The 18460-nt window shown below is 36.5% G+C and overlaps 1 protein-coding gene across 2 annotated transcripts in view; it reads left to right on the forward strand.

The window, feature by feature from the left end:
- nf1b (neurofibromin 1b) overlaps positions 1 to 18460 on the forward strand; it is a 61659-nt gene that overhangs the window by 8343 nt on the left and 34856 nt on the right. Inside the window, exons 10-35 of one of the 2 annotated variants that reach the window (XM_082157617.1) lie at positions 776 to 904; positions 1394 to 1468; positions 1571 to 1702; positions 2572 to 2706; positions 3035 to 3148; positions 3236 to 3315; positions 3403 to 3520; positions 4316 to 4562; positions 4682 to 4755; positions 5047 to 5130; positions 5931 to 6272; positions 6382 to 6521; positions 7336 to 7458; positions 7541 to 7624; positions 7753 to 7869; positions 7962 to 8143; positions 10069 to 10280; positions 12833 to 12994; positions 13115 to 13218; positions 14489 to 14624; positions 15671 to 15733; positions 16517 to 16675; positions 17047 to 17144; positions 17221 to 17367; positions 17759 to 17905; positions 18345 to 18455. In XM_082157617.1, coding sequence (XP_082013743.1) covers positions 776 to 904; positions 1394 to 1468; positions 1571 to 1702; positions 2572 to 2706; positions 3035 to 3148; positions 3236 to 3315; positions 3403 to 3520; positions 4316 to 4562; positions 4682 to 4755; positions 5047 to 5130; positions 5931 to 6272; positions 6382 to 6521; positions 7336 to 7458; positions 7541 to 7624; positions 7753 to 7869; positions 7962 to 8143; positions 10069 to 10280; positions 12833 to 12994; positions 13115 to 13218; positions 14489 to 14624; positions 15671 to 15733; positions 16517 to 16675; positions 17047 to 17144; positions 17221 to 17367; positions 17759 to 17905; positions 18345 to 18455 — 3515 coding nt within the window. The remainder of the gene's footprint in view (positions 1 to 775; positions 905 to 1393; positions 1469 to 1570; positions 1703 to 2571; positions 2707 to 3034; positions 3149 to 3235; positions 3316 to 3402; positions 3521 to 4315; positions 4563 to 4681; positions 4756 to 5046; positions 5131 to 5930; positions 6273 to 6381; positions 6522 to 7335; positions 7459 to 7540; positions 7625 to 7752; positions 7870 to 7961; positions 8144 to 10068; positions 10281 to 12832; positions 12995 to 13114; positions 13219 to 14488; positions 14625 to 15670; positions 15734 to 16516; positions 16676 to 17046; positions 17145 to 17220; positions 17368 to 17758; positions 17906 to 18344; positions 18456 to 18460) is intronic. The other variant, XM_082157618.1, reaches the window with a different exon arrangement.

An 18460-nucleotide genomic window follows, 5' to 3' on the forward strand; every position in this document is an offset into this window, starting at 1 on the left:
TTAGTTTTATGATCGAAGCTCAGTAGTTTTTATTGTAGGGGCAAAACATATGATGCAGTGAAATACAGTGATGATTAAGAGAGAGACAAAGGCATGATGTATCATATTTGATGCTCACGTTTGAACACAATTAAAAAATAAAAATAAAAATGATGTATGGATAATAAAGTAAACCTAAGTTGCTTCAGTCAAGTTTATCTTCAAATATTGCAAACAATATACAAGTTATTCTTACATTTACTTTATAAAAAACAATAAAGATTTCACAGTAAAAAGACACGGACCGCGACCTGTGCTAAAAGGCCTTTTACTTGATAAAAAAGTATAAACTATCCATCAGACGACAGAAAGCATGCAAGTACATTGTGTAGAACAGTTTTTTTTCCCAGCAAACTTTTAATCATGTTGATCATTTAGAAGCCTTTGCATATCAGATACAGATACAGATATATTGCAGATACAGTAGGCTTAAGTCTAGTTTGCCTAGTGAGACCTTGATGAGCTGGTTTAGGTGTGTTTAACTGGGGTTGGAGCTAAACTTTGCAGGATAGTGACCCTCCAAGAGCAGGATTGGACACCCCTGGCTTAAGCAATAAGAAGGGGAATGGCGTTTGGGAAATGTCACAGGCAGGACTTAAACCTCCATCACCCACATAAACCCCACAGCTCAACTTTTCAGATTACAGAAGGGACGAACACAGAATCCCAAGTGTGGTGTCTGAATCTTTCTTGTTGATGCTGTCCTCCTCATTGATGGTTGTCTCTTTGTCTCCAGGGGTTGCTGTTTAACCCAGCTAAGCCGTTTTCCAGAGGCGCAGGAAGCCAGAGTGCAGACGTGGACTTAATGATCGACTGTTTTGTCTCCTGTTTCAGAATCAACCCACACAACAATCAGCAGTTTAAGGTGTGTGGACAAGTCAGGTCAAATTCAAATGAATTTATGGAGCACTTTTCACAATACACTTTGTAAAAAAAAAAAAGCGGTACAGAAAATCATGTTTTATAATTTCTTAAAACTTTTTTGCCTCGGTTATATTTATGAGATTAGAGCTGGGAGATAATATAGTTTAAATTTTGCGACAATACAAGCGATCATGCAGAGATATGCTATATAGTATATATCACCCTACACAGATATATATATATATATATATATATATATATATATATATATATATATATAAAGAGCTAGGCAATAATATAGTTACATTTCAAGCTGAAATAACAAATCAGGCAGTTAAGATTTGCTATATTATATATATCGCTTTACATAATAAGTGTAATTTATGTATGCAGATAAAGTTGATATTGAGAATTATGAAACCTGCAATGTTTTGTTACATTTATACACTGTCCAAAGAACACGCACCAAATCTCTTTCTTTTTCTGTAAGGTGTGTCTGGCCCCGTCCTCGCCTCCTACCTTTCATTTTGTGCTGGTGAATTCTCTTCACCGAATCATCACTAATGTAAGAGCTCCTGGTGTCCTTAGTTCACCTCAGAGAGATAGGATGTCTGATTCACTCCCAGGATGTCCAAATGTCCTCTGTGTGTCTTCTGTCATGATCTAGTCCCCGCTGGACTGGTGGCCGAAGATCGATACCGTGTACGGTTACTCGGGAGAGCTGCGGCTCATGTTTGCTGAGACTCTGGGGAGAGTGGTGCAGGGCTGCAGCAGTCACGCCCCCCTCCGTATGACACCGGTGAGACGCCCACAAAACCTCTCAGAGATGAGAGAGCCTCCTCTAGTGTCCTGCTAGCTTTCTTAGGCTGACGTTTGGAATAGAATACTAGCATACTGAACAGTTTACTTCATATAGCCTACTATTTTTAGACAGTATGTGAAACAGCATACGGTATGCTATAAAAAATGTTCCAGACAGTCCATGACATGATCACTGTGTTGTATAATATGTATATTTAAATATAAATATACATTTATAAATATTTTTATCTCCTTTGTTTATATATAATTAATTCAGAATGGGGACCAGTCATCTCAGAAATAAATGCAGAAGTTTTAGTTGAAAATTATTTTTATAATGACTCAAGAGATTTAAAAAAATATATGCAAATAATACAATAAAAATTAAAGGGGGATATAAATAAATGAAATACAATTTATGAGAAGCATAAAATGTATACTCAAATTAAGATACAGTTTTTAGTTTGACATTTTTATATATATATATATATATATATATATATATATATATATATATATATATATACTGTATATATATATATAAAAAATGCAGCCTTGGTGTGACACATACATACATGCATACATACATACATACACACATATGTATGTGTGTATATATGCATGTATGTATGTGTGTATGTGTGTCACACCAAGGCTGCATTTATTTGATAAAGTACAATGAAAACAGTAATATTGTGAAATATTACAATGTTACTGTACATTACTCTCATTATGATTCAGTTTAATGCATCCTTTTTGATTGAAAGTATCAATTTCTTTAAAAAACAACAATAATACTGATCCCAAGCATTTTGTTCAGAGCTTTTTGTACACGTTTCTACTTCTTTCTCTCTGTCTTCCTCTCAGAGTTGGACGTTTAAGGATAAAATGAGCAGTCTGAAGTTTAAAGAGAAAACCACTGATCTAGACACCAGGATTCATAAGTATCTGCTCTTGGCTTTGGTGAAACTCATCCATGCAGATCCCAAATTGATGCTTCATGTGAGTTGTGAGGATGTTTACCTCTCTCTGGGTTCAGTGTGATACTTATAAAGATGCTCTTCTGGACATTTAATGTCACTTTTAATAATCTGTAAATGTTTATTCGGACTAAACCCAACTGTGACCCTACTTTTTTACTTTTATACTATTTTTTTTATTTTTATATATATATATATATATATATATTTTATTCTTAGAATTTGTATTACTATGTTTCTTGTTGTATTTGTATATGTGCACTGGAAGCTTCAGTACCAAGAAAAATTCCTTGTGGGTGCAAGCACACTTGGCAATAAAGCTCTTTCTGATTTTGTGTGTTCGTGATCAGAATCCTGGTAAACAGGGTCTGGAGGTCCACAGCAGCACAGCAGAACTCATCACAGGCCTGATGCAGCTTGTGCCTCTTGCTAACATGGGCGATATTTCCCTGGAGGCCATGGAGGTGAGATCATTGTTTCTCTTTATTTATTCAGCGTGAGTTTAGTTAGCCTTTGTGTGAGTTATCGGTCATAATCTATCTCTATATTAGGCTCTTTTGGTTCTGCATCAGCCTGAAAGCATCGAGCTGTGGAACCCAGACGCTCCAATGGAAACCTTCTGGGACATCAGGTAGCTCCTCTGTGAACTTGACTCCAGTTAACTGGCGCTGATAGAAATGAAAATGCCCGTCTGATTGCCTATTTGTTGTTGGTCCAGTTCTCAGGTGCTATACTTCATCTGTAAGAATGGTCATCAGCTGATCAACAGCACTGAGATTCTGAAGTGGCTGCGAGAGATTCTCATCTGCAGAAACAAATTTCTCCTCAGGAACAAGGTGAGTCGGCACTCTCACCTGTATTTAACCAAACCACACTGTGTGGGCTAATATTGAAAATAGAAATTAAAATAAATTAATATATATTTAAATTATTATTATTATTATCATAATTAAATTATTTGCCAAAATGTGAAGCATACAACCTAACTAAACTCATGAAGTACTGTATCCCACAATTCAATGTGCTCAACCTGACCTTCCAGTGTCGCTAAAGAACCAGGATATCAACCAGGAAATGTACATAGAATTTGATTTAAAAAAAATTTAAATGACAATTTATTTGTGATATGATAAAATGAATGCCACTCTGTTGATTATACATATAAATTACTATATAAATATTAGTTCTGTCAAATCGATTATTCGCGATTAATTGCATCTAACATAAGTTTTATATATATATATACATTTTCAAACTTTTATGCTAAAAGTTTATGCTAAATGTTTTACAGCATGTTTTAGTGCTGTAAAACATTTTACAGCACTAATTTAAATATTTATTATATAATGCATACTATTTAACAGTATTTTTAAAATAGCATAGTCTGTAAAAGTATGCATTGTAGCTAATAGTACACATTTTAGTAAATGTTTTGTTTAATTTAAGATTTTATATATATATATATAATTACTAAAGCGATTATATTTAAGTGAATTGACTACATGTTAACTTGTCTTAGCAAGGTTATAAAACTGGCATAGTATGTAAAATTAGTATAGATAATAGTATTCTAGTATGGATGTAGCATTTTAATATCCGGTTTCTAACTCTCTGTTGTTTTTCTCCTATAGGATCGGGCCACCGCAGGCAGCAACATCACCAACTGCCGACAGGCCCAGACCAAGCTAGAGGTCTGTCTCTACATGTTCCTGTGGAGTCCAGACATGGAGGCGGTTCTGGTGGCCATGTCCTGCTTCCGCTACCTGTGTGAGGAGACAGACATCCGCTGCAGTGCAGAAGACATCCCTGTGCAGTCCCTTCTGCCAAATTACCACACATTCATGGAGTTCGCATCTGTCAGTAACATGATGATTACAGGTTTGTCTGATCAACTAGTTTGAATGGACAGATTCAGATACGTGCCTTAGTTTTGTGAGATTTGGTGTGGGTGCCACAAGGGGTCAGCATAGTCTGTGTGATCTTTTTGATTTTTCTAGGTCGTTCGGCTCTACAGAAGAGAGTAATGGCTTTGCTTCGGAGGATTGAGCTGCCCACTCCGGGAAACACAGAGGTCAGAGGTCACAGATTTACATATTTAATACCTTTGGACAGTAGTAAAGTCATTCTGGTTGGTTTAGCGAGCACATTTGCATTGTTCTGATTGTGAGCTATTGTATTATTTAACGTTTTTTTACATTTTTATCGAGTTCTTTTAGCATATGTAAAACTTGTTTTTTCACAGTTTGGTACTTGTGTGCTTTTTCGGTTGTTTGCTTAAAAAGTCAACTTTATTTTTTGGTCTAATTTGATTTTGAAGATAACATGGATGACAACATTTAACTGCTCTGTTTGGTCATTTCAGGCCTGGGAAGACACGCATGCTAAATGGGAACTTGCAACCAGATTAATCTTAAGCCACCCGAAAACAAAACTGGAAGACGGTCAGGTCAGACACACTAACACTCACCACCAATAAAGGGCCTTACAGTAGAAAATAAAGTTTTGTCTACATTTTTGATTCTTCAATTTAGGGGACATTTCTGTCCCATTAGGTTAATTTGTAAAGAAAAAAATCCTATTTTAATTATAAAACAGAGATTGTGTAATTTATTTGATCTTTTAAAATACCTTTTCCTAATTTGTAGTGTTAAAAAGTTTTAGGAAATATTTGTTTCACAAAAAGGTGAGTATGAGAGAGGTTTTTTGTTGTCATTATCAAATCAGTTATTATTTGAGAATTTTTATTTAGAATTTAAATTCAGTTGAAGTAATTTTTCTTAGTTTTATTTAGTGTTTTTAGTTATTAATTTAAGTTCTCTCTCTCTCACTCTCTCTCTCTCTCTCTCTCTCTATATATATATATATATATATATATATATATATATATGAGAATTTATATATAGATTTAGCTGGTTTTTAATTATTTATATATATATAATTAAAAACTAGCTAAATCTATGTATAAATAATGTATTTAAACTTAAATTAATAACTAAATAAAAACTAGCTAAACCTAAAAAAAAGTTTGAATTAAACTGAATTAAAATTCTAAATTAAATGTCTCAAATAATAATAAAAAAAAACATTCTCCCACACTCACATTTTTAGAAAAACTAAAACTTATCTACACTATAAATTAGACAAAGAAATGAAAAAGATCAAATAAATGATGACTTATAAAACATGACATGACAAAATGTTGGCTTTTTACATTTAAGCTCCTAAATCCTGTGTCTCATCCCTCAGGAATGGATCAATATGACTGGCTTCCTGTGTGCATTGGGTGGTGTGTGTTTGCAGCAGAGGAACACCCCTGCTCTGGCCACCTACAGTCCTCCCATGGGCACATTGAACGATCGCAAGAGCTCCATGGTGTCCATGGCCTCGTGTGAGGGGAACCCAGAGACGCCTCTGAGTAGGTTCCTGGACCGCCTTCTGTCGCTGATGGTGTGCAGTCATGAGAAGGGCCATCAGATCCGCACTAACATCAAAGACCTGGTGGGGCTGGAGCTCAATCCAGCGCTCTACCCCATGCTGTTCAACAAACTCAAGAACAGCATCAGCAGGTTTTTTGATGCCCAGGGGCCGGTGAGACAGCAAGTAGCCACAGTTAATTGTGGTAATAAGTTATGAGCAGGTTGGATGTCAACAACATCAAACGTCATTGGTACTCATGTCTCTGTGCTTATATGTTTAGGTGCCAATTAATGAGACCAACACACAGTTTGTGGAGCAGACCATCGCCATCATGAAGAACTTACTGGACAACCATACGGAGGGAAGCTCGGAGCATCTAGGTCAAGCCAGCATTGAGACCATGATGCTCAACCTGGTCAGGTAAGGCATTTGCTTGCTTGTTAGTATAAACTTTATTGTAAAGATCATTCTCTTAATAAATGTTTCCAGATATGTTTATCTGTCTTCACTGAGAAAGAGGAATTTGAGAAATTGTCCCACAGATTTTTTTTTTCTGCTTGCCCAATCATTTGTTTATATTTTATAACATATTTTTATATTTTATTTGTTTATAGTTTATATATTATAACAAAACCATTTGTTTATATTTTAATATAATTTTTTCTTTTGAAAGTTTGGGATTGGTAAGATTTAAAAAATTATTTTTGAAGGAAATTTATTTGATCAAAAATACAGTAAAACGGTAATATTGTGAAATATTACAATTTAAAAGAACTGTTTTCTATTTTTTATATTGTAATTTATTATTGTGATGGTGGGAACTTTTAAATGGTACCGTACTGTATGTAGTAATATCATTATTTAAATATAATTTTTATATTTACATCTATAATTTAACATTTAATAAAAAAATAATAATATTTAGAATAATGTATTATACTTTTTAAAAACATTATAAATCAAATGATAAGCTTTCTTTAAAAAAAAGTTAAATAATATCAAAAAATTATACTGTTATTATAATTATACAGGAAACACCAAGACTACAAAAATATATATACATTTTTGCTGGAAAATGATGGCATACAAGACAAACCTTTACTGATTAGTTTGTCATTTCTAACCTATTTTTACTGATGCTACCAAGACTTCAGAAGTCATTCTTGCAATTTTGACAGCCTCATCTATGTTCTCCTTATTGTTGATTCCTGTGTGCCCGTTGGTATGTTGGCAGGTATGTACGTATTCTTGGCAACATGGTTCATGCCATCCAGATTAAAACCAAACTGTGCCAGCTGGTAGAGATCATGATGGAGCGCAGAGATGACCTCTCTTTCTGCCAAGAGATGAAGTTCAGGTACAAATGTATTTTTATTGTCAGATTATCTGGCATGTTTTATTCCTGCTCTGGAGATGCATCAGATTTCTGTTTGTCTCAGGAATAAGATGGTGGAGTATCTAACAGACTGGGTGATGGGAACATCCAACCAGGCCACTGATGATGATGTCAAATGCCTCACCAGGTAACACAGGATTTTTATTCAGACAGCATTATTTTAAAGTTAGTTTACCCAACAAAAAGCAACTTCCATTGGACTTGAGGTTTTGAGGAAACCCATGGATTTTTTTGCTCTGTGGTTTTGATTGACAGGGATCTGGATCAGGCGAGTATGGAAGCGGTGGTGTCTCTTCTAGCCGGGCTGCCGCTCCAGCCAGAAGAAGGGGACGGTGTGGAACTGATGGAGGCCAAATCTCAGCTCTTCCTAAAGTAAGACTCTCAAGTTCCATATCAAACCCTTCGCCTTATATTGTCCCTCCATTAGGTTTGTTCTTCACCCTGCCCCCTGCTTTACTCCCCAGGTACTTTACTCTGTTCATGAACCTGCTGAACGACTGCAGTGAGGTGGAGGACGAGGGTCAGCAGGTAGTCGGACGTAAACGGGGGATGTCCAGGCGATTGGCGTCTTTACGGCACTGCACCGTCTTGGCCATGTCCAACCTGCTCAATGCCAATGTGGACAGCGGCCTCATGCACTCTATTGGTGGGACAACTGAGCCACAAATCTCTCAACTAACACTTAAAATCCACAAACCACTAAACCAGCCTTATTTTATTTTTTATTTTATTTTTTGACTTTATTTTATTTTTTATTTCCTTTTAATTATAGAATTTTACTTTATATATATATATTATTTTTTTTTATTTACCCATTAAACACTTTAAAAGGGTGTTTACATATATATATGTACATATACAAAATGAGGGGGAAAAATCCAGAAAATCACATTGTAGGATTTTTAATGAATTTATTTGCAAATTATGGTGGAAAATAAGTATTTGGTCAATAACAAAAGTTTATCTCAATACTTTGTTATATACCCTTTGTTGGCAATGACAGAGGTCAAACGTTTTCTGTAAGTCTCCACAAGGTTTTCACACACTGTTGCTGGTATTTTGGCCCATTCTTCCATGCAGATCTCCTCTAGAGCAGTGATGTTTCGGGGCTGTCGCTGGGCAACATGGACTTTCAACTCCCTCCAAAGATTTTCTATGGGGTTGAGATCTGGAGACTGGCTAGGCCACTCCAGGACCTTGAAATGCTTCTTACGAAGCCACTCCTTCGTTGCCCGGGCGGTGTGTTTGGGATCATTGTCATGCTGAAAGACCCAGCCACGTTTCATCTTCAATGCCCTTGCTGATGGAAGGAGGTTTTCTCTCATAATCTCATGATACATGGCCCCATTCATTCTTTCCTTTACACGGATCAGTCGTCCTGGTCCCTTTGCAGAAAAACAGCCCCAAAGCATGATGTTTCCACCCCCATACTTCACAGTAGGTATGATGTTCTTTGGATGCAACTTCTCCTCCAAACACGACGAGTTGAGCTTTTACCAAAAAGTTCTATTTTGGTTTCATCTGACCATATGACATTCTCCCAATCCTCTTCTGGATCATCCAAATGCTCTCTAGCAAACTTTAGACGGCCCTGGACATGTACTGGCTTAAGCAGGGGGACACGTCTGGCACTGCAGGATTTGAGTCCCTGGCGGCGTAGTGTGTTACTTTCACTAGGTCCCCCCGTGTGGTTCTGGGATTTTTGCTCACCGTTCTTGTGATCATTTTGACCCCACGGGGTGAGATCTTGCGTGGAGCCCCAGATCGAGGGAGATTATCAGTGGTCTTGTATGTCTTCCATTTCCTAATAATTGCTCCCACAGTTGATTTCTTCACACCAAGCTGCTTACCTATTGCAGATTCAGTCTTCCCAGCCTGGTGCAGGTCTACAATTTTGTTTCTGATGTCCTTTGACAGCTCTTTGGTCTTGGCCATAGTGGAGTTTGGAGTATGACTGTTTGAGGTTGTGGACAGGTGTCTTTTATACTGATAACAAGTTCAAAAAGGTGCCATTAATACAGGTAACGAGTGGAGGACAGAGGAGCCTCTTAAAGAAGTTACAGGTCTGTGAGAGCCAGAAATCTTGCTTGTTTGTAGGTGACCAAATACTTATTTTCCACCATAATTTGCAAATAAATTCATTAAAAATCCTACAATGTGATTTTCTGGATTGTTTTTCTCATTTAGTCTCTCATAGTTGAAGTGTACATATGATGAAAATTACAGGCCTCTCTCATCTTTTTAAGTGGGAGAACTTGCACAATTGGTGGCTGACTAAATACTTTTTTGCCCCATTGTATATTCATAACAATCACTCCCTGGGCGTCGGGCCGGGTGTGTGTGTGTTCACTACTCGCTGCTCCTAATGTGAATGCACTATGCACTAACTTGGATGGTTTAAATGCAGAGGACAAATTCTGAGTATGGGTTATACCATACTTGACCTTCACGTCACGTCACTTATAATCTACCGAACATAAAATGGCTTTTTGTGACAAATCTCTCACGGTATATAGTAAGCACTTTCTAACACACATGATCAAGCTTTATGTGTCTGCTGCTCTCCTGCAGGGCTGGGCTATCATAAGGACCTTCAGACCAGGGCTACTTTCATGGAGGTCCTCACTAAGATCCTGCAGCAGGGGACAGAGTTTGACACGCTGGCAGAGACTGCTCTGGCCGATCGCTTTGAGAGACTTGTGGAACTGGTCACAATGATGGGGGACCAGGGGGAGTTGCCTATCGCCATGGCGCTGGCCAGTGTGGTGCCTTGTTCCCAGTGGGTGGGTACATTATGCAAATCTGTGCAAGATGAAGAATTAATTTAGCTCCAATTCAAACTGTGTTCTTCACAATTCACTATGCAGCATATATTTATTAATTTTTAGAATTGTAACATTTAAAGCTTAAATCTTCCAGTGACTTGCAATAAAAATGTTTGCTAGTCAAAATCAAACAATGATTATTTGCATACTGATTTGGCTGTGATAAATTTTTTATTAGACATTTACATATTTAATAGCTTTTTTTCCTACCTCTATTTATCCATCTATATTATTATCATCATCATTTTCTTTCTCTATATATCAGTGTTTGGGTTTAACGTATTTATTTATTTATTTTATTTAATTTGAAAAATTTTCATTCATTTTACCATGACCAGTGGTTCTCAAACTTTTTGACTCAAAGGCCCTCCATATAGGCTAAGATATTTATTAACAGAAACTGGGAGTATTGATATACTTAAATACTTAAAAAATTATATAAAACTAATATATTATATAGACTCATTACATGCAAAGTGAGATATTTCAAGCCTTTATTTGTTATAATTTTGATGATTATGGCTTACAGCTTATGAAACCCACGAAATCAAAATCCCTGAAAATTTGAATATAACATGAAATCACACAGTAATTACACAGTGATACCATGGTCATTGAACCAGGTTTTGGTTCTTTTGGCAGTGTGGGCAGGTGCAAATCCTGCTGGAAAATGAAGGAAGCATGAAGTGCTCTGAAAATGTCCTGGTAGACGGCTGCTTTGACTCTGGATTTAATAAAGCACAGTGGACCAAAGTCCTCTTTTCTGATGAGAGCAAATTTTGCATCTCATTTGGAAACCAAGGTCCCAGAGTCTGGAGGAAGAATGGAGAGGCACACAATCCAAGATGCTTGAAGTCCAGTATGAAGTTTCCACAGTCTGTGTTGGTTTGGGAAGACATGTCATCGGCTGGTGTTGGTCCACTGTGCTGTCCACTCAACGCAGCCGTCTACCAGGACATTTTCAGAGCACTTCATGCTTCCTTCATTTTCCAGCAGGATTTGCACCTGCCCACACTGCCAAAAGAACCAAAACCTGGTTCAATGACCATGGTATTACTGTGTAATTACTGTGTGATTTCATGTAATATTCTAATTTTCTGGGATTTTGATTTCGTGGGTTTCATAAGCTGTAAGCCATAATCATCAAAATTATAACAAATAAAGGCTTGAAATATCTCACTTTGCATGTAATGAGTCTATATAATATATTACTTTCACCTGTTAAGTTGAATTCTTGAAATAAATCAACTTTTTGATGATATTCTAATTTTATGACCAGCACCTGTGTGTATGTGTATATATATATATATACACATACACACCTTTGAAGTTTCTTGTCAAGGCCCCCTAGTTGAGAGTAAATGACCTGTAACTTAAACTTTTTTTATTTTCTTAAACTCTTTTTGCAAGCCCTTGCTTTTCCTCCCAAAAAAATGCTAAACTATAAACAAAAAAAAAACATATTATAAAATGTAGGAATGTCCTAATCAAGTTTTTAGTGGGGGCATCTATTACTACACTGTCCAATATAACAATAACTACAGTAATATTTTATATATATATAATTCTAATAATAAAACATCGGTAGATGTAAACATCTGTTATAATGGTAGACATTGTAAACAGACTGTGTGGTCACAATTATGAATATGGGACTACTGATATAAACTTCTTGTATACATCTGACGTAAAATAAAGGATCAGGTTTAGTATAGAGGATACCTATCAGTTATTCACTTAATTGGCCCCGATACCGATCTTTGAGTTCCCTAATTCTTTTATTCTTTATTATTGAGACAAAAATATAGGCCTGGTTTCACAGACAAATCTTAAATTAAGTCAGGATTAGGCCTTAGTTCAAATCGGACATTTTTAAACATGCCTTGTTGTGTGCATCTGAGACAAAACAATGGCACTGACATATTTTAAGATAGGTCAATGAAAGTTACTTTCAGTTAAAACAGCTCAATAATGCATTTTTAGTCTGGGACTAGATTTAAGCCTTGTCTGTGAAACCAGGGGATAAGGTTACACTTTATTTTGATGGTCAACTTTAGACATTCTACTAACTTTAAGTAACTTTGCTACTACATGTGAACTAACTCTCATTACAGTATTGTTTGACTTTAGTAGACTGTTAGGTTAGGACTAGGTGTTAGGGTTATTATGATAAGTTGACATGTAGTTACAAAGTTACTTATAACTTTAAGTCAGTATAATGTCTGTTGGGAAACTATCGACAGAAAGTGTTAGCAGATATTAATCAAACAGTCTGCTAATACTCTAATGACTGCTAGTAGACATGTAGTTGCAAAGTTACTTATAGTTAGTAGAATGTCTAAAGTGGATCATCAAAGTATTACCAAATATAAATTGCATTTTTTAAATGCATTAATATGAACTATTAACTCTCACCATTTTATTTTCTAAAATATCAATCTGTGTATGATTTTACTGTAAACTCATAGTCTGAGTGCTTCTTTAGTTAGTCTTGTGTTTGGTCTTTTCAGGATGAGCTGGCACGTGTTCTGGTGTCTCTTTTCGATTCGAGACATCTGTTGTATCAGCTTCTGTGGAATATGTTCTCCAAGGAGGTGGAGTTGGCAGATTCCATGCAAACATTGTTCCGTGGAAACAGCCTGGCTAGTAAAATCATGACGTTCTGCTTTAAGGTGCCTCTACTCTTCACCTGGCATGCACTGAAGTCAAATGACCATTCACAGAGGCAAATGATCCCGATTAAGTTTATCTGTGAATTTCCCTCTGTGTAACATGGAAACTCCTTCTTTCAGGTGTATGGGGCCACGTATCTGCAGAAGTTATTGGAGCCGTTGCTCAGGGGAGTGATCACTGGTGCTGAGTGGCAGATGTTGAGCTTTGAGGTGGATCCCACCAGGTATCTGTCCGACAGACCATTTAAATCAGTGCTTCTCAACTGGTGTGTTGGTGCAAATTCACCTGTCACTTGATAGAAGCTAGTCAAATAAGGCAGAGGCATCATGTACAGGTTGCACAACATGGTGTCATTCTCAAACCATGTACAAAACTAGTCAAAGTGAAAGAATTTAACCCAGACTAATTTTAATAGAGTTTAACTTGTGCCGACCACAGTGTGTTTCGTGTGGGGAATAAATGGCTGCTGAGAGCCTCAAAATTCAAGAAATCTACATTAGGAATATTAAAGGGATGGTTCGGAGTAATTTGCACCATGACCTCGAGCCAAACAACCGCCCAGAAGCTTTTATCCCCCTTGGTCGAACATTATTAAAGTTAGAGCTTATAGAGATATCAGCCGGATGTCTTAGTGCAGGCGCTAATGGATCTAAGGTTGTATCTCGTAAAGATTGTACCCCATTAATAATGCCCAGAATGGTACCAAACTTCTACAGTAGTACAAATAGGTTATGTACTCATAAAACAAGGCATTGGAAAGTTTGTAAGTACATCAGGAGTTTATTTTATAACTTGCCTGATGGCTTATGCTACCGCTAACCCGGACGTCGAGGTCTCTTCAGTGGTTTGGGAAAAGCCTGTAAAAGTCCTGGCAGAAGGATGTAGTGTAACGACGCCCAGTTCCAGGAATGCACTAATATTTTGTTGGTAGTACCTGTTTTCAACAATTATTAGTTAACACTAAGTTGTCAACACTTTGGAAAAAATAAATTTGTATGGAGTGTTAAATTCACTAGCTTTTCCCTTACACTTGTGAGTTTTGCAAAGGACTTTTACGGGCTAGGTAGAAATTACTCCGAACCATCCCTTTAATAATTATGCATATTATTATTATATTTTAATGTTTGATTTTAAGGATTTTTTGGTGGACTTTTATGTAAGAAATGAACTATTTTGGTATTTTTTGTAATATTTGGTATTTTGGTGTCGTGACACCCAAAAATGAAAATTCTGTCATTTACTCAACCTCAAGTTGTTCCAGTCTTTTCAATACCCCAGTTGGGCCCCTAGACTGTTTGGTTACCCTTATTTTTCAAAATATCTTCCTTTGTGTTCAGCAGAAGAAAAAAATTCATACAGGTTTGGAACAATTTGAGGGTGAGTAAATTATAAAATCAAATCAAAGTTATAGCAGTGATGTTATCCAGTAAATATAGCAGACTTGTGATGTTTAGCTTCTGGTTGGAGATGATTCGGTTGTGTTCTTCCCTCAGACTCGAGACCGGTGAGAATTTGGAGGAGAACCAGCGCAATCTGTTACGGATGACCGATCGCTTCTTTCAGGCCATAATCAGCTCATCGGGCGAGTTCCCTCCTCAGCTCCGCAGCGTCTGTCACTGTCTCTTTCAGGTGAGACTGAAGAAACCGATGAGCTGATTCTTCTGTTTGCAGTTTGTGGATGTCTGTGTTAATGTGTATGATGATATCACTAATGTCAAATATGCTTCAGTTTTGCTGTGAAGACTGATTGTCGAATTAAACAGTTTAAAGTCGACATGAAATCAAAATTTACTTAATAGATGTTTCTGGCACAATTTATCACAAATAAGACCTAAAAATGGCCTCTGTAATCTAATAAAAACTTATTTAAAATGGCATGTGAACGGCAAATCATGTTGACTTTAAAATCTGAAGGGTTTTTTTTCAAATACATATTTGACATAATTTTCCAGTGTGTGATGAGAAGGCCCATGCAGAATCTGCAAACCTTTTTCTCATTTCCTGTACTGAACGAATTTGTGTGGTTTGTAAACCATTCTCAGATTAATTTTTGCGTGAACGCATAGTTTTACATATAGTTTTGAATGATTTATAAAGAAATTCAGTCTACATGTGTTTCATAAATGAAGCCAATTGTGCAGCAAAATCTGTGGAATTCTGCAGCATAAATTAAAATGGTTACACGCTTTAACAGGTTGAATAAACAAACGTTTGGGGCCAGTTTTTTATTATTTTTTTATTTTAAGAAATCAACACTTTTATTCCGCAAGGATGTGTTAAATTAATCAGAAATGACAGTAAACACATTTATAATATTACAAAATATTTATATTCCAAATCATTGCTGTTCTTTTGAACTTTCTATTTATCAAAGAATCTAAAAATCAAAAAAATAAACTTTTTTTTTTTTTTTACTCCAGTAAAACCCCAAATGTTTGAATAGTTGTGTATATACTCATTGATAGCTGACAGCATTATTAAATTAGATAAAACTATTTACAATATGCTTTTTATTTAAACATAGTTTGTTTAAGTTTCAAGTTTGTTACATTTTTTTGCCAGCGGTTCAAGTTGGAGAAGCCCATTCCATGCGAGCCTGGTAGTAAGGGATCGTGTGTGTGTGTGTGTGTGTTAGCTTGTGCCGTGACTTGTTTGTGCTCATTTCTGTCCTGTAGGCTACTTGTCACTCTCTCCTGTCTAAAGCATCTGTCAAAGACAGAAAGGAAGTGAGGAAAGCAGTAAGTGTGAATGGCGGATGTATCTGCTTCCTGTCCCGATTCACTTCATTAATCTAAGACTCTTGTGCACCTCTGGCCTGCATTACTGTCATTACATCAAATCATATCTACTAATTTCCCGATTTTTGGCAAGCTGAGATTTCACTGAATGTACCTCTTAGCACCAACACCAAAAAAAACACAACAAACTCTGTAGCTACTACAGGCATCATATTTGCATGGGCCGTAACTCTCAGGACTGAGATTTGGAAATTATCAGGCCATTGAATGCAATGGTGCGTTGTGGGTAATGCGATTTGGTAACAAAGTTCCGCCCCTTCTTGAATGCCAGAATGATTTTATGCTTGATCGTTCAACCTGAAACGTTAGTTCTGAGTCAAAGGCATTTCTCTGTAGTGCAATTTTAAATGCTTTGCTTTTTTCTTCTCTAACACTCTTAAAGGTCACTCACTGGTGAAGACCTCCGCCATCATTAGACTTGTTTAATGGCTTCAAACTGCTTTCTACACTTTAACTCTAAAGCCTCTGGTGCCTTTTCATTAAGATAGTTCCCTCACAGAACCTCATGTTATCAACTTACCAACCGATATCATCATATGATCAACTAGACCTCCACTAATCCAGAGTTTAGTGTGATTTGACTTTAAAATCGCACAATTAAGTTTAAATTTTAAGAGATTTTGGTTCTGGTTTATAACCATCTTAATGAAATGGTGCCATGTTACCCCAGCCATAATACCAGCCTTATATGTTCCTATGTGTGTTTGTGTGTCTTGGTTTCAGGTTGTGAGTCAGCGTTTCCCTCAGAACAGTATTGGAGCTGTAGGTAGTGCCATGTTCCTGCGTTTCGTGAACCCGGCTATAGTCTCTCCATATGAGGCTGGGATTCTCGACAAAAAACCTCCGCCCAGGATAGAAAGAGGCCTCAAACTCATGTCAAAGGTGAGAGTTTTTGGCATAGAGATGAAATAATGCTACTTCAAAAAGAAGAAAAAAATGGTCCATGCTGTAAAAAACAGTTCGTACCAGCTTTTGTTGGTTAAGCTGGTCTTTGCTGCTGGTCCAAAAAGAAAGCCAACTGATCAACCTTCTAGCAGGGTTTATTTAATGCCTAAAACCCACTTAATAGTTGTAAAATGACTTTAATGCATGGCCTTAACTGTACTTTACTTTTATGGAAGCATGATGAAAGATTTTGTGATGTAAGACATCAATGTACAATAAAGTTGTAGACAAAACAGAAAGATTTGGACTGTTTAATAAAGACACGTTCAGTTAAGGTTGATCTTATTTTATTTTTCACCTGTCTGCAGATCCTCCAAAGTATTGCCAACCACGTTTTGTTCACAAAAGAAGAGCACATGAGGCCTTTTAATGACTTTGTGAAGAGTAATTTTGATGCAGCCAGAAGGTAAGAAAGCAATCGGTGGGCTTCAGGATTTGATTCCTGCCACCAGCAAGGGGGTAACCTTTGGGTTTTCTTCTAGATTTTTCCTCGACATCGCCTCTGACTGCCCAGCGAGTGACTCGCTCAACCACAGCCTGTCCTTTATTAGTGATGGGAACGTTTTGGCCCTGCACAGACTGCTGTGGAACAACCAAGAGAAAATCGGCCAGTATTTGTCTAGTAACAGGTGAGGAGGGCAGTGTGTGACCCATGTTGTCATCCAGCTCATAGGGCCAACATCCAAGAGACTGTTATTGAAAGTGCAAGTGCAGTTTGGGCATTTCTTATAATTATTTTAATCATTTTTTTGCTCATTCAAATCTCAAAATTTTACTTCGATTTCACTTTTACCCCTCAAATTGTTTCTCTCTGATCTGATTGTTTTGGAAAGATGCTGTCTTTAAAGAACAGCTGATTTATTGTAAAAATATTAATCTAAACTTGGTTGTACGTTTTCTGTCATGCTTTATATTTATCCATCAGTAAAATATTGTAATATAAGCAATAGACTTATTGATGATTCTCAGATTCTCACTGAAGTTTCAGCCAATCAGAGTATCATTTTCCACAATCTTCAGGGATCATAAAGCTGTTGGAAGGAGGCCCTTCGATAAGATGGCCACCCTGCTTGCTTACCTGGGTCCCCCAGAACACAAACCTGTGGCAGATACTCATTGGTCAAGCCTGAATCTCACCAGCTCCAAATTTGAGGAGTTTATGACCAGGTAAAAATTGCTCAACGGTAAAAAAAAAGGTTTTTTTTTTTCTTGTTTTCTGGTTATTTTATTTGTAATTTTTTTTTACATTTATACTTAAACCCCAGAAATTACTATTTGGCACTAGAGTAAGAAAAATACACACATTTTCTGTAAAAAACAAAACAAAAAAGGATATAAATTAAAAATTTCTTTGTAAATGCATCTTGTTTTAGGGATGATTCGTTTTTTGGGGGAAAATGAGACCAAATAATAATAATATTACTCTGTTTTATTTAATTTTTAATTTGTATTTTTTTTGCATTGTACTGTTTTTCTTTAAACCGTGTTTTAAATTGTGTTGCACATTTGATATATGATTCCCTTCAAGTTTGCAAGTTCTTTTATATATTAGTTTCTCGCAGTGTCAGTAAATGATGCCGTTCTGAACTGTTTTTCTTTTTTTTAGACACCAAGTGCATGAGAAAGAAGAGTTTAAAGCATTGAAGACTCTTAACATCTTTTACCAGGCGGGAACCTCAAAGAACGGAAACCCTGTGTTTTACTATGTGACTCGCAGGTAAG

This window comes from Leuciscus leuciscus, assembly GCF_965113295.1.
Source record: "Leuciscus leuciscus genome assembly, chromosome: 24".
In the NCBI taxonomy this organism is placed as follows: Eukaryota; Metazoa; Chordata; class Actinopteri; order Cypriniformes; family Leuciscidae; genus Leuciscus; species Leuciscus leuciscus.